This window comes from Podarcis bocagei (genome assembly GCF_964188305.1).
Source record: "Podarcis bocagei genome assembly, chromosome: W".
In the NCBI taxonomy this organism is placed as follows: Eukaryota; Metazoa; Chordata; class Lepidosauria; order Squamata; family Lacertidae; genus Podarcis; species Podarcis bocagei.
The window spans coordinates 20711332-20725956 of NC_138131.1; the positions used below are offsets into that span (position 1 = coordinate 20711332).

The 14625-nt window shown below is 45.0% G+C and overlaps 2 protein-coding genes across 2 annotated transcripts in view; one reads left to right on the plus strand and one right to left on the minus strand.

Annotated features, from left to right (window-relative positions):
• The window catches only part of LOC308577853 (uncharacterized protein), a gene marked incomplete at its 5' end in the record, with an annotated part of 46824 nt that extends 39626 nt beyond the window's left edge, over nucleotides 1–7198 (minus strand). Inside the window, one exon of the mRNA XM_081178252.1 lies at nucleotides 7004–7198. Coding sequence (XP_081034378.1) covers nucleotides 7004–7198 — 195 coding nt within the window. The remainder of the gene's footprint in view (nucleotides 1–7003) is intronic.
• Nucleotides 7199–11789: 4591 nt separating this feature from the next.
• The window catches only part of LOC308578054 (uncharacterized protein), a gene marked incomplete at its 5' end in the record, with an annotated part of 39759 nt that continues 36923 nt past the window's right edge, over nucleotides 11790–14625 (plus strand). The window contains one exon of the mRNA XM_081178338.1: nucleotides 11790–11978. Coding sequence (XP_081034464.1) covers nucleotides 11790–11978 — 189 coding nt within the window. The remainder of the gene's footprint in view (nucleotides 11979–14625) is intronic.

The following is a 14625-nucleotide window of genomic DNA, read 5'->3' on the forward strand; positions in this document are numbered from 1 at the left end:
TGCTATTCATGAGGCTTTCCGGAGATGGAGGCACCTGCTAATTGGTGCACAACATAAGGTGCAAGTGTGCACTGACCACAAGAACCTAGAGTATTGGAGAACGGCGCGAGTGCTCAACCAACGGCAGTTGAGATGGGCCCAGGAGTTCTCCAAATTTAACTTTGAGATTTGTTACGTGCCAGGCCCAGAGAACGTTAGGGCGGATGCTCTCTCACGCAAACCTGAATATTTGGAGGGGGAGGGAGCACCCGAAGAAAGACATGTCATTCCAGAGGACCGCTGGGTGTGTGGGGCGGCATTGGTGGGGCAAAGGGAACTGGTAGAGGGAACGGTGCATGATGAATACGCCCAGGACAAACTCAGGGGTCTCAGGAGGGAGGGAGACAAACCCGGGGGTTTTGAGGAGAGAAACGGGGCGTTGTATTACAAGGGAGCGTTATATATACCTGAAGGTGATTTGAGGGAGAAGGTACTCAAGCAACTGCACGATAGCCCCACAGCAGGGCATTTTGGGCAACACAAAACCATGTGGCTGGTTACCAGGGAATTTTGGTGGCCCAAGGTCAGGGAAGATGTGCGGGAGTATGTGAGAGGGTGTGACCAATGCCAGCGAGCCAAGGGGGAGAGGCGGGCACCGGCAGGGTTATTAGAACCACTACCCACACCTGAAAGACCATGGGAAGCAGTGGCAATAGATTTCATGACTGATCTGCCAAAGTCCAGAGGGAAAACAGCCATCATGGTTGTGGTAGACCTGTTAACCAAAATGGCCCACTTTATAGCCTGCTCACATGCTGTCACGGCAGAAGAAACCGCTAAATTGTTTGTAGAAAATGTGTTTAGGTTGCATGGCGCCCCCTTGAGGGTGGTTTCAGACCGAGGGAAACAATTTACTTCCAGGTTCTGGAGGAAGCTCATGAGCTTACTGCATGTAGAGGTCAATTTTTCGACTGCCCGGCATCCTGAAACCAACGGGCAGGCGGAAAGAGCCAATGGCATCCTCCAGCAATATTTGAGGTGTTATGTGAATGACAGAGAGAATGATTGGGTGGAGAAGCTGGCGTTGGCAGAATTTGCCTACAACAATGCAGAGAACGTGTCCACGGGAATGAGCCCCTTTTTGGCTAATCACGGGTGCCATCCCAGAGCCTTCCCAGGGGGGGAAGGGGAGAACTGGAGCGTTCCAGCTGCCGAACAGTTCGTAGAAGAAATGGAAGCGATCCATCGCCGGCTCCAACTTAACTTAGACAGGGCCAAGGAGGAATATAAGAGGCAGGCAGACAAAAACAGAAGAGAATGTGAAACCATTAGGGTGGGGGACCAGGTGTGGCTGTCAATCCAAGGGTTACCATTCAAAGGGGGTTGTAAGAAGTTAAGACCCAAAAGACTGGGCCCATTTGAAGTCACGCAACAGGTCAACCCAGTGGCTTTCAGACTCCGGTTACCGAACCACATGAAGCTGCACCCAGTTTTCCACAGGTCGTTGCTGTCACCGTATAAAGGGGACAGAGAAGGGAGGGTCACTCGGGGACCAGCAATGGAGGAAAGGGAACACAGCTACCATGTAGCGGAGATTCTCGATTCCAGGTGGAAGGGAGATCAAGTAGAGTATTTGGTAACGTGGGAAGGGGAACCGGAGTCGGAAAACACCTGGGTCATGGCAGAGGATGTCAATGACGAGGTTTTAATAGAAACTTTTCATCAGAGGTTCCCACGTAAACCTCAGCCAGTGGCGAGGTTCCGGAGGGAATACTTTGCCACCACCGACGAAGAAGAAGAGTTGGAGGGGTTCACAGATTCCGAGGAGGAGGAGGATTCAGCGAGCCGGAACGGCGACCGATGGAGGGAAATGTTCGAGACGTCTGAAGATGAAGAGGATTCTTTTCGGGGTTTTACCTCCTCACCGCCCAGAGGAGAGGGAATGGGCGGGGGTGAAGGGGGTCCTGGAGAGGAGGTGGATGTCAGGGAACTGCCATCGGAGGAACAGGTGGGGAGAGGGCTCACGGAGGCTGGGAGGGACTCAGCAGCGGAAGCAGGGACCAGCAGGGGGAGAGATGGGTCTCTGGAGGAAGGTCTCACGAATGCTGAGAGAGACGCAGCAGCTAAAGCAGGAACTAGCAGGGAAAGGGGAGGATCTCTGAGGGAAAGCGAGCAAGAGGGAGGGCTCAGGGACACGTCCAGCGAGAACAGTGGGGAGGTGTCAGAAGCTCCCATAGGGAGACCCATTCCTCGCCGGAAGCTGTCACGTCGTGAGTCCAGAAGACGTGTTTCCGTTAAGGAGCTTCTATGCTGGAAGCGCTTCCGAAAACAACCACTGTCGGAATCTGCAAGTGACTAGGGCAGACATGTCTGAGGAGCTCTGTCACACACAGAGGTTTGTGGAGTTGCACAAACTCTGAGGGACCACGATTTTACGCACAAGCAGCTAATCATCCCATCACAGTTCCTTATTTACTGAAGCCTTTAATTGGTCCCAACAGAGTAGTAATATCAGCTATTTACTCCAAAGAGAGTTATGGTTGCTTTGTGGCGAAAAAGCATACAAAGCCATTCCTCGAAACCTCACAGGCACATGTACATTGGGTCTCGTGGTTCCGTTGTTGTATAAGGTTGATAAGTTACCATCTTCTCTTAGACTACGAAATCGTCGGGAGGTAAATTCACCCATAAATCAATATATCGGTACCCAGGTCTCTCGGGCCTTGCTGCCCTCGGTGGGTGCAGCAATGAACTATAGGGACCTCCATCGACTAGCAAATTGGACTGAAGGATTATTCAATGATACCATAAAAGCTTTGAAGGAACTCAACCAGGAGGTGTCTGCAATGAGAGAAGTGGTTTTACAGAATCGTTATACTTTGGATGTGATTTTAGCTTCAAAAGGAGGAGTTTGTGCGCTTGTTCATTCTCACTGTTGCATGTTTATTCCTGATAATAATGTCAGCATATCTGCGACAATTGACCATATGGAAACCATGGTAGCCCACAATCCGTTTGCCCCCCCTCCTTCCGTTGATCCATGGGCATGGTTATATTCTTGGCTTCCGGATGGAAGTTGGCTTCGACATTTATTGATTTTAGTGATCATTATAGTAGTTATTTGCATTATTTTGTGTTGCTGTATACAATGTATTCCTTCTTTAATTTCTGTATGTACTGCATGGTTCTCCAGTCCGCGGCCCGCTTCCGGTCTCACAAGAGTCGCCTATCGCGCTCGATATAACCGTATTGGTACTGACATATATGACTCTGATTAAATAAATAAAGAAAGAGGGCATGTGGGAGCCAGGAAGTCATGGAAAAGGCTTGTAGTGCCACCTGGTGCCTTGCTGACCTCGGTGACCAGCACTCTGAGCTTACAATGTATTAGAATGTATTGACCCTATAAGGAGTTAGGTTCCCCCCTCTGGGCACTGTAACCCTATATGGTTTGTGGGTGGGTTAAAGCTTGACCGGATGAGGTAACGTGAGACATTGGAATGCTGCCATGCGGCTGGAGAGAACAAAGGATAATAAAATCGGAGGAGAGAGAGGAAGGAGCTTTTTTGCCCTCCGTCCATGGAGACATTTGCCTTTGTGTGTGTTTTTTCTTTGCCTTGCACCCCAAAATGACGGCTGGTTTCCGTCAACTGGTTCCCACATTTAATATAAACCCGGCCACCTTGCCAAATTCCATCTCCACATTTAAACTCTTTAAAGGATCTTCTATCGTTATTACCAGGTCATCAGCAAAGGCTTTAACTTTATATTCGTTTTGACCTACTGTCACCCCTTTTATTAATTCATTTCGTCTAATTGCACTCAAGAGGACTTCCAGAACCATTATGAATAACAGTGGCGAGAGAGGACAACCCTGTCTTATACCCTTCCATATCTTCACTTCTTCTGTTATTACATTATTCACAATCAATTTAGCTCTTTGCTCTGTATAAATCGCCCTTATTCCATTATAGAAATCGTTCCCCACCTCCATAAATTCTAAATTTTTTAACACAAATTCCCATGATATACAGTGGTGCCTCGCAAGACGAATGCCTCGCAAGACGGAAAACCCGCTAGACGAAAGGGTTTTCCGTTTTGGAGGCGCTTCGCAAAACGAATTTCCCTATGGGCTTCCTTCGCAAGACGAAAGCCCATAGGGAAATCTCCGGGACAGCGGGGAAGCGCAGCGCGTCTTCCCCACTGCCCTCGGACCTCCTCCGAAGGCTGGCGGTGGTGTGGAGACCTCCTCCCGCCGCCAGCCTTCGGAAGGCTGCTCTGAAGCCTGGCGGTGGGGTGGAGAAACCTCCTCCCGCCGCCAGGCTTCGGAAGGATGCTCCGAAGCCTGGCGGCGGGAGGAGGTCTCTCCGCCCCACCGCCAGCCTTCAGAAGGCTGCTCCGAAGCCTGGCGGCGGGAGGAGGTCTCTCCGCCCCACCGCCAGCCTTCGGAAGGCTGCTCCGAAGCCTGGCGGCGGGAGGAGGTCTCTCCGCCCCACCGCCAGCCTTCGGAAGGCTGCTCCGAAGCCTGGCGGTGGGGCGGAGAGACCTCCTCCCGCCGCCAGGCTTCGGAAGGCTCTCCGAAGGCTGGCGGTGGGGCGGAGAGACCTTCTCCCCGCGCCAGCCTTCGGGTGGCTGTCCTGAAGACTTGCGGTGGGAGGAGGGTTTTCCTTCCCACCGCCAACATTCAGAATGCTGTTCTGAATGTTGGCGGTGGGGAGGAAAAACCCTCCTCCCACCGCAAGCCCCGGGAACAGAGGAGAAGCGCTGCGCCCCTTCCCCTCTGTTCCCGTATCTGTCCTGAAGGCTTGCGGTGGGGAGAAAAGCCCTTCTCCGCACCGCCAGCCTTGAAAGCGGTTTCCATAGGAACACATTAATTGATTTTCAATGCATTCCTATGGGAAACGGTGCTTCGCAAGAAGAAAAACTCGCAAGAAGAAAAAACTTGCGGAATGAATTAATTTCGTCTTGCGAGGCACCACTGTATTATCAAATGCCTTCTCCGCATCTACAAACATTAGTATAGCTTGTTTCTCATTCCTAGCAGACAGATATTCCAAAACATTTATTATATTTCTCACATTATGTTTCATCTGCCTGCCTGGAAGAAACCCTGCTTGATCATCGTGAATAAATTCTCTCAATACCTTTTTTAATCTTTTTGCTAATATTCCAGCAAAAATCTTATAGTCTGTGTTTAACAATGAGATCGTGTGTTAAATCAGAATCTTGCTTGGGAATAAGTATGATGAAGGCTTCTTTCCAAGTTTCCAGAATATCTTTTTCCTTCAAAATATTATTCATAACTTCTTTCAGTGGTACCGTCAGGGTGTGCCTCAATTCTTTGTAATAACTGGCTGGAAATCCATCTGGTCCTAGAGCCTTTCCTTTTTTCAATTCTTTTATGACCTCTATTATTTCCTCATTCTCAATTGGGGCATTCAGTCTGTCTTTCTTTTCTGTCGGGATCTTTTGCACCTTTTTTTCTTTTAAATATCTTTCTATTCTCTTCAAATTGTTCTTTTCTCTGTTGCTGTACAAATGATTATAAAAGTCCAAGAATCCTTTTCTAATGCCTTTCGGGTTCTCAATCTCTTCTCCATCCACAATAATTTTGTTGATTATGTTTTGTTCCTTTCTTTTCTTAATTTGCCACGCGAGCCATTTACCTGACTTATTGGCATTGTCCATAAAATATTCCATCAACTTCTTTTGCGCCTCTTGTATGATTTTTTGATCACCCAAGAGGTAATCGTTAATTCTCCATCTAAATGATCTTTCTTCATAACCTTTAATTTCCAATTTTATTGGACTGTGGTCTGAAATTACTCTTGGCTGAATTTCAATTTGCCGAATTCTTGGAGTTAGTTCATTCGAGACCCAAATTTGATCTATTCTTGACATTGACTGATTTGGTTCCGAATAAAATGTAAACTGTTTCTCCAGTGGATGTCTAGTCTCCAAACATCAATTAGATTACAGTTTTTCGTCATTGAAAAGAAAGTCTTGGGTAGTTTTCCTTCTTTGCTAACCTGAAATTGTTCTTAACCTGAACTTTAGCTAATGGGGCCTCCTGCTGCCATTGAGCCGCCAGAGCACGATTTCTGTTCTCATCCTGAAGCAAAGTTCTTAACCTGAAGCACGATTTCTGGGTTAGCGGAGTGTATAACCTGAAGTCTATGTAAAACGAGGTACCACTGTATATATTTAAAAATTGCATCCAATTTTGACAGTGTTATTACAAACCACTTCATTCAGCCCTGCAACATCTTGCGAAGCAGCGATATACTAATATGCATCTGTTATTATGTGACATTGGTCAAGGCTTTCTGGGAAATAATATATGATGAGTTTAAAGAAAATGTTTGAAAATACATTTGTCAAAAAAGCCAGAAGCCTTCTCACTAGGTATAAGACTTCTTATGTCTGCAACGACGGCAGCAAGAATGCAACTAGCCCAATGGGGCTTAAATTGGATTGTTATGAATGAAAAAAATTAGTAAAAAAATATTTCAAAAGAGAATGCTACTTGCCCAATTAATGGGGCTTAGATCAGGTTATTCATGAAAGAAATGATAAAAAAATATTTAAAAGAAGAGAGAATGCTACTAGCCCAATTAATGTGGCTTATATTTGATTGTTATTAATGAAAAAATTAATAAAAAATAATTTAAAAAGAGAATGCCACTAGCCCAATTAATGGGGCTCATATGGGATTGTTATTAATGAAAAAATTAATGAAAAAATAATTTACAAAGAGAATGCCACTTGCCCAATTAATAGGGCTTAAATCAGATTGCTATGAATGAAAATAATAAATTCTTTAAAAGAAGAAGAGAGAACGCTACTAACCCAATTAATGGGGCTTCTATTGGATTGTGATTAATGAAAAATTAATAAAACATTATTTAACAGAAGAAGAGAGAACGCTACTAGCCCAATTAATGGGGCTTATATTGGATTGTTATCATTATCATTATTTTTCCAGGCCTTCCCATCTAGAGCCCAGAAACTCTGTAACAGTTACCTTCTCAAAGTGATGAATCGCCAGCCAGATTTCCCCTTGCGCATTGAACACACAGCCGAGGTTACTCCATGCCACAGCAAAGTTGGGTTGGGTCTCGATGGCTTTCAGGTAGCAGGCCTTGGGAGGGTCGAGAGGTAGGTAGGTACAGGGGGAAGGGGGTATTTGCACAAAAGAAAAGCAAGAGAAAAGTCCCAGTTAGTATCCCTCCTCTGACCGGCCAAAAGTGATCCTGCGGTAGAGGCTCGCTCGCTGGCGCCAAAACTAGCGTGCTGGCGGGTGATGCTGCGCCAGCGCAAACCAGGACCCGAGTGCAAATCCACCATTGTCAGTTATGCTGACCCTTCGATATATAGCAATTCTTTCCTAGCAAGCAATTCCTTGGCCAAGGCCAGGACAGTTGCTTTCACACTCGCAATCGGCTTCCAATACGCCGCCGTTTGGATTGCAACAGTTTGGATTGTGACACAGTTTGGATAGCATCCTGGCTGAGGTCAGATGATCTTGGGGCCAGTCTCTCCCAAATATTCTCCAGTTGTCAAAATGACAGCAGGGCCTTGGTTCTCAAACGCCGAAAACCTGGAAGGAAGCTTCAAATTCTTCTTTTACAGCAGCCTTTCTCAACCTTGGGTCCCCAGATGTTGTTGGACTACAACTCCCATAATTCCTAGCCAGCATGACCTGTGGTCAGGGATGATGGGAGTTGTAGTTCAAGAACATCTGGGGACCCAAGGTTGAGAAAGGCTGTTTTACAGGAAGGCTCAACTTTTACTGGCATCCTCTTCACACGGACAAGAGGAGGTTTCATTTCGGGAGCCACAAAATCCCTGCTACTCAAACGCCGAAAACCCAGAAGGAAGGGTTAATCCTTCTTTTACAGAAAGGTTCATATGGACAATAGGGCAGTTTATGAAAAAGAAATTTTGGAAAATGTCTGCTGCAGAGATCTTATCTTACTACACTACGGATTATATAGCTATCTCTGAAATTTCATGCATTATCAGTTAATATCTTGACCCTACTCCACTGAAAAGCATTGGGTGTTCAGTAGGGCGGTTCAAAAAAAACTTTTTTTAAAAAAAATGCCTTCTCCAAAGGTACTACACCAGGGACCCTCCTTCATGAAAATAGCCGTTTTCCTATATCGTGAAGGCTGAAATGTCAATTCAGTGGAGCTGGGTCAAGATATTAACTAATATGCATGAAATTTCAGATATAGCTATATACTGTAATCCCTAGCGTAGTATGAAAATACCTTTGGAAAAGGCATTTTCAAAAAAAAAAGTTAATATGAACCGCCCTAATGGATAGGCGCAGGTTTCCTTTTGGGAGTCACAAAATCCCTGCTACTCAAACACCTTGGTTCCGAAACGCCAAAACCCCGGAAGGAAGCGTTCCTGTTTCTGGAGCTTCTTGGAAGCCAGATGTCTGACGCAGCTGTCGGCGATTGTTTCTGGGGCGCCTGCACCAATCAGAAGCTGCGCCTTGGTTTCCAAACATTTTGGAAGTCCAACAGGCTTCCGGAATGGATTAAGTTTGGCGCTTTGGTTTTTGCAATTAATTTTGTGCTTTTGTTATTTCTTGTATAGTACAGTACATTATCGCTTTCATTTTATGGATCAATGGTCTTGTTAGATAGCAGAATTCGTGTTCAATGGCTGTTTTTGTAAAAGTCTGGAACGGACGAATCCATTTTGCATTCCTTTCCATGGGAAAGCACGCCTTGGTTTTGGAACGCTTTTGAAACGGACTTCCAGAGCGAATGAAGTTTGAGAACCGTGGTAACCGGTCGTTAAAAACTTCCCTAAAGGTTCAGCCTTGCCGGCATCCTTGGTTTTGGAACGGATTCCGTTTCAGAACCAAGGGACTACTGTAAGTAGAAATTACATTAGAAGATCCAGAATACCCCATGAAAGACACGGTCTCTCTTTTTAAAGAGCAGAAACTTGGCTCTCCAACCCTGAACTCACCTGTGCAGGACGCACATCTGAATGTTACTTTCACAACCTCAAATGACAGCTTTGCACAAAGGTCCCGGTCCCTGCAATGCGAGCGCGAGAAGTCGCCAGCGCCCCCTAACAGCACGCCGCTCGCGCCCTCGCTGCCAACTGCCGCGCTTTGCCGCAACGCCCCTGGGTGCTATGAGTGGCCAACCAGACTGATTCATCTGCCGGACAGGCCCATGCAGAAACTCAGGGGGGTGGGGAGTCTTAAATTTGTGCCAGAAACCTCAATGCATTGCAACCCAATTTTGCTGAGAGGCCTAGAGGAGCCGCCCACATGGAGATGAATCGTCTAGTCCACCATTCACAAGGGCCCCATCACACGCCGTGCGCATTTCCGCTGCGCCGCCCTTGCGCTACCGCAGGACCACAGCGCGTCATCGGCAGAGCAGAACGCTGCAATCCAAACAAAGAAGGAAAAAGGATAAAAAATGAACCACCGGGAAGAGTTAGATACTTTTAACTAAGTCCTTTCCCAATTATCTCTTTTAAATCTTAAGGTACTTTTTTTACGTTTATTTCTCGGAAAGAAACGTGGCTAGGACTATCAATTGCTCTCTAACGTTACTCGCTTGTACAGAAAATACTTATGGGTAGCCGTGTTGGTCTGCCATAGTCCAAATAAAAAAATTCCTTCCTGTAGCACCTTAAAGACCAACTAAGTTAGTTCTTGGTATAAGCTTTCGTGTGCATGCACACTTCTTCAGATACACTGAAACAGAAGTTGCCAGATCCTTCTATATATTGAGAAGGTGGGGAGGGGTATTACTCAGAAGGGTGGTGGGAATCGGAGATTGGCAGATAGCTGAGATAAGCCTGTTGACGACTCTTAACGACTGTAATAGGTCTTACAGGAAAAGGCAAGGGGTGAGGAGGTGAGAGATGGCTTAGTCATGTATAATGAGATAAGAATCCAATGTCTCTATTCAGACCAGGTCTCTCCATTGTTTTAAGTTTGGTAATGAGTTGTAATTCAGCAGCTTCTCTTTCCAGTCTATTTCTGAACAGGTGAGTTCAGGGTTGGAGAGCCAAGTTTCTGCTCTTTAAAAAGAGAGACCGTGTCTTTCATGGGGTATTCTGGATCTTCTAATGTAATTTCTACTTACAGTAGTCCCTTGGTTCTGAAACGGAATCCGTTCCAAAACCAAGGATGCCGGCAAGGCTGAACCTTTAGGGAAGTTTTTAACGACCGGTTACCACGGTTCTCAAACTTCATTCGCTCTGGAAGTCCGTTTCAAAAGCGTTCCAAAACCAAGGCGTGCTTTCCCATGGAAAGGAATGCAAAATGGATTCGTCCGTTCCAGACTTTTACAAAAACAGCCATTGAACACGAATTCTGCTATCTAACAAGACCATTGATCCATAAAATGAAAGCGATAATGTACTGTACTATACAAGAAATAACAAAAGCACAAAATTAATTGCAAAAACCAAAGCGCCAAACTTAATCCATTCCGGAAGCCTGTTGGACTTCCAAAATGTTTGGAAACCAAGGCGCAGCTTCTGATTGGTGCAGGCGCCCCAGAAACAATCGCCGACAGCTGCGTCAGACATCTGGCTTCCAAGAAGCTCCAGAAACAGGAACGCTTCCTTCCGGGGTTTTGGCGTTTCGGAACCAAGGTGTTTGAGTAGCAGGGATTTTGTGACTCCCAAAAGGAAACCTGCGCCTATCCATTAGGGCGGTTCATATTAACTTTTTTTTTTGAAAATGCCTTTTCCAAAGGTATTTTCATACTACGCTAGGGATTACAGTATATAGCTATATCTGAAATTTCATGCATATTAGTTAATATCTTGACCCAGCTCCACTGAATTGACATTTCAGCCTTCACGATATAGGAAAACGGCTATTTTCATGAAGGAGGGTCCCTGGTGTAGTACCTTTGGAGAAGGCATTTTTTTTAAAAAAAGTTTTTTTTGAACCGCCCTACTGAACACCCAATGCTTTTCAGTGGAGTAGGGTCAAGATATTAACTGATAATGCATGAAATTTCAGAGATAGCTATATAATCCGTAGTGTAGTAAGATAAGATCTCTGCAGCAGACATTTTCCAAAATTTCTTTTTCATAAACTGCCCTATTGTCCATATGAACCTTTCTGTAAAAGAAGGATTAACCCTTCCTTCTGGGTTTTCGGCGTTTGAGTAGCAGGGATTTTGTGGCTCCCGAAATGAAACCTCCTCTTGTCCGTGTGAAGAGGATGCCAGTAAAAGTTGAGCCTTCCTGTAAAACAGCCTTTCTCAACCTTGGGTCCCCAGATGTTCTTGAACTACAACTCCCATCATCCCTGACCACAGGTCATGCTGGCTAGGAATTATGGGAGTTGTAGTCCAACAACATCTGGGGACCCAAGGTTGAGAAAGGCTGCTGTAAAAGAAGAATTTGAAGCTTCCTTCCAGGTTTTCGGCGTTTGAGAACCAAGGCCTTGCTGTCATTTTGACAACTGGAGAATATTTGGGAGAGACTGGCCCCAAGATCATCTGACCTCAGCCAGGATGCTATCCAAACTGTGTCACAATCCAAACTGTTGCAATCCAAACGGCGGCGTATTGGAAGCCGATTGCGAGTGTGAAAGCAACTGTCCTGGCCTTGGCCAAGGAATTGCTTGCTAGGAAAGAATTGCTATATATCGAAGGGTCAGCATAACTGACAATGGTGGATTTGCACTCGGGTCCTGGTTTGCGCTGGCGCAGCATCACCCGCCAGCACGCTAGTTTTGGCGCCAGCGAGCGAGCCTCTACCGCAGGATCACTTTTGGCCGGTCAGAGGAGGGATACTAACTGGGACTTTTCTCTTGCTTTTCTTTTGTGCAAATACCCCCTTCCCCCTGTACCTACCTACCTCTCGACCCTCCCAAGGCCTGCTACCTGAAAGCCATCGAGACCCAACCCAACTTTGCTGTGGCATGGAGTAACCTCGGCTGTGTGTTCAATGCGCAAGGGGAAATCTGGCTGGCGATTCATCACTTTGAGAAGGTAACTGTTACAGAGTTTCTGGGCTCTAGATGGGAAGGCCTGGAAAAATAATGATAATGATAACAATCCAATATAAGCCCCATTAATTGGGCTAGTAGCGTTCTCTCTTCTTCTGTTAAATAATGTTTTATTAATTTTTCATTAATCACAATCCAATAGAAGCCCCATTAATTGGGTTAGTAGCGTTCTCTCTTCTTCTTTTAAAGAATTTATTATTTTCATTCATAGCAATCTGATTTAAGCCCTATTAATTGGGCAAGTGGCATTCTCTTTGTAAATTATTTTTTCATTAATTTTTTCATTAATAACAATCCCATATGAGCCCCATTAATTGGGCTAGTGGCATTCTCTTTTTAAATTATTTTTTATTAATTTTTTCATTAATAACAATCAAATATAAGCCACATTAATTGGGCTAGTAGCATTCTCTCTTCTTTTAAATATTTTTTTATCATTTCTTTCATGAATAACCTGATCTAAGCCCCATTAATTGGGCAAGTAGCATTCTCTTTTGAAATATTTTTTTACTAATTTTTTTCATTCATAACAATCCAATTTAAGCCCCATTGGGCTAGTTGCATTCTTGCTGCCGTCGTTGCAGACATAAGAAGTCTTATACCTAGTGAGAAGGCTTCTGGCTTTTTTGACAAATGTATTTTCAAACATTTTCTTTAAACTCATCATATATTATTTCCCAGAAAGCCTTGACCAATGTCACATAATAACAGATGCATATTAGTATATCGCTGCTTCGCAAGATGTTGCAGGGCTGAATGAAGTGGTTTGTAATAACACTGTCAAAATTGGATGCAATTTTTAAATATATACAGTGGTACCTCGTTTTACATAGACTTCAGGTTATACACTCCGCTAACCCAGAAATCGTGCTTCAGGTTAAGAACTTTGCTTCAGGATGAGAACAGAAATCGTGCTCTGGCGGCTCAATGGCAGCAGGAGGCCCCATTAGCTAAAGTTCAGGTTAAGAACAATTTCAGGTTAGCAAAGAAGGAAAACTACCCAAGACTTTCTTTTCAATGACGAAAAACTGTAATCTAATTGATGTTTGGAGACTAGACATCCACTGGAGAAACAGTTTACATTTTATTCGGAACCAAATCAGTCAATGTCAAGAATAGATCAAATTTGGGTCTCGAATGAACTAACTCCAAGAATTCGGCAAATTGAAATTCAGCCAAGAGTAATTTCAGACCACAGTCCAATAAAATTGGAAATTAAAGGTTATGAAGAAAGATCATTTAGATGGAGAATTAACGATTACCTCTTGGGTGATCAAAAAATCATACAAGAGGCGCAAAAGAAGTTGATGGAATATTTTATGGACAATGCCAATAAGTCAGGTAAATGGCTCGCGTGGCAAATTAAGAAAAGAAAGGAACAAAACATAATCAACAAAATTATTGTGGATGGAGAAGAGATTGAGAACCCGAAAGGCATTAGAAAAGGATTCTTGGACTTTTATAATCATTTGTACAGCAACAGAGAAAAGAACAATTTGAAGAGAATAGAAAGATATTTAAAAGAAAAAAAGGTGCAAAAGATCCCGACAGAAAAGAAAGACAGACTGAATGCCCCAATTGAGAATGAGGAAATAATAGAGGTCATAAAAGAATTGAAAAAAGGAAAGGCTCTAGGACCAGATGGATTTCCAGCCAGTTATTACAAAGAATTGAGGCACACCCTGACGGTACCACTGAAAGAAGTTATGAATAATATTTTGAAGGAAAAAGATATTCTGGAAACTTGGAAAGAAGCCTTCATCATACTTATTCCCAAGCAAGATTCTGATTTAACACACGATCTCATTGTTAAACACAGACTATAAGATTTTTGCTGGAATATTAGCAAAAAGATTAAAAAAGGTATTGAGAGAATTTATTCACGATGATCAAGCAGGGTTTCTTCCAGGCAGGCAGATGAAACATAATGTGAGAAATATAATAAATGTTTTGGAATATCTGTCTGCTAGGAATGAGAAACAAGCTATACTAATGTTTGTAGATGCGGAGAAGGCATTTGATAATACAGTGGTGCCTCGCAAGACGAAATTAATTCATTCCGCAAGTTTTTTCTTCTTGCGAGTTTTTCTTCTTGCGAAGCACCGTTTCCCATAGGAATGCATTGAAAATCAATTAATGTGTTCCTATGGAAACCGCTTTCAAGGCTGGCGGTGCGGAGAAGGGCTTTTCTCCCCACCGCAAGCCTTCAGGACAGATACGGGAACAGAGGGGAAGGGGCGCAGCGCTTCTCCTCTGTTCCCGGGGCTTGCGGTGGGAGGAGGGTTTTTCCTCCCCACCGCCAACATTCAGAACAGCATTCTGAATGTTGGCGGTGGGAAGGAAAACCCTCCTCCCACCGCAAGTCTTCAGGACAGCCACCCGAAGGCTGGCGCGGGGAGAAGGTCTCTCCGCCCCACCGCCAGCCTTCGGAGAGCCTTCCGAAGCCTGGCGGCGGGAGGAGGTCTCTCCGCCCCACCGCCAGGCTTCGGAGCAGCCTTCCGAAGGCTGGCGGTGGGGCGGAGAGACCTCCTCCCGCCGCCAGGCTTCGGAGCAGCCTTCTGAAGGCTGGCGGTGGGGCGGAGAGACCTCCTCCCGCCGCCAGGCTTCGGAGCATCCTTCCGAAGCCTGGC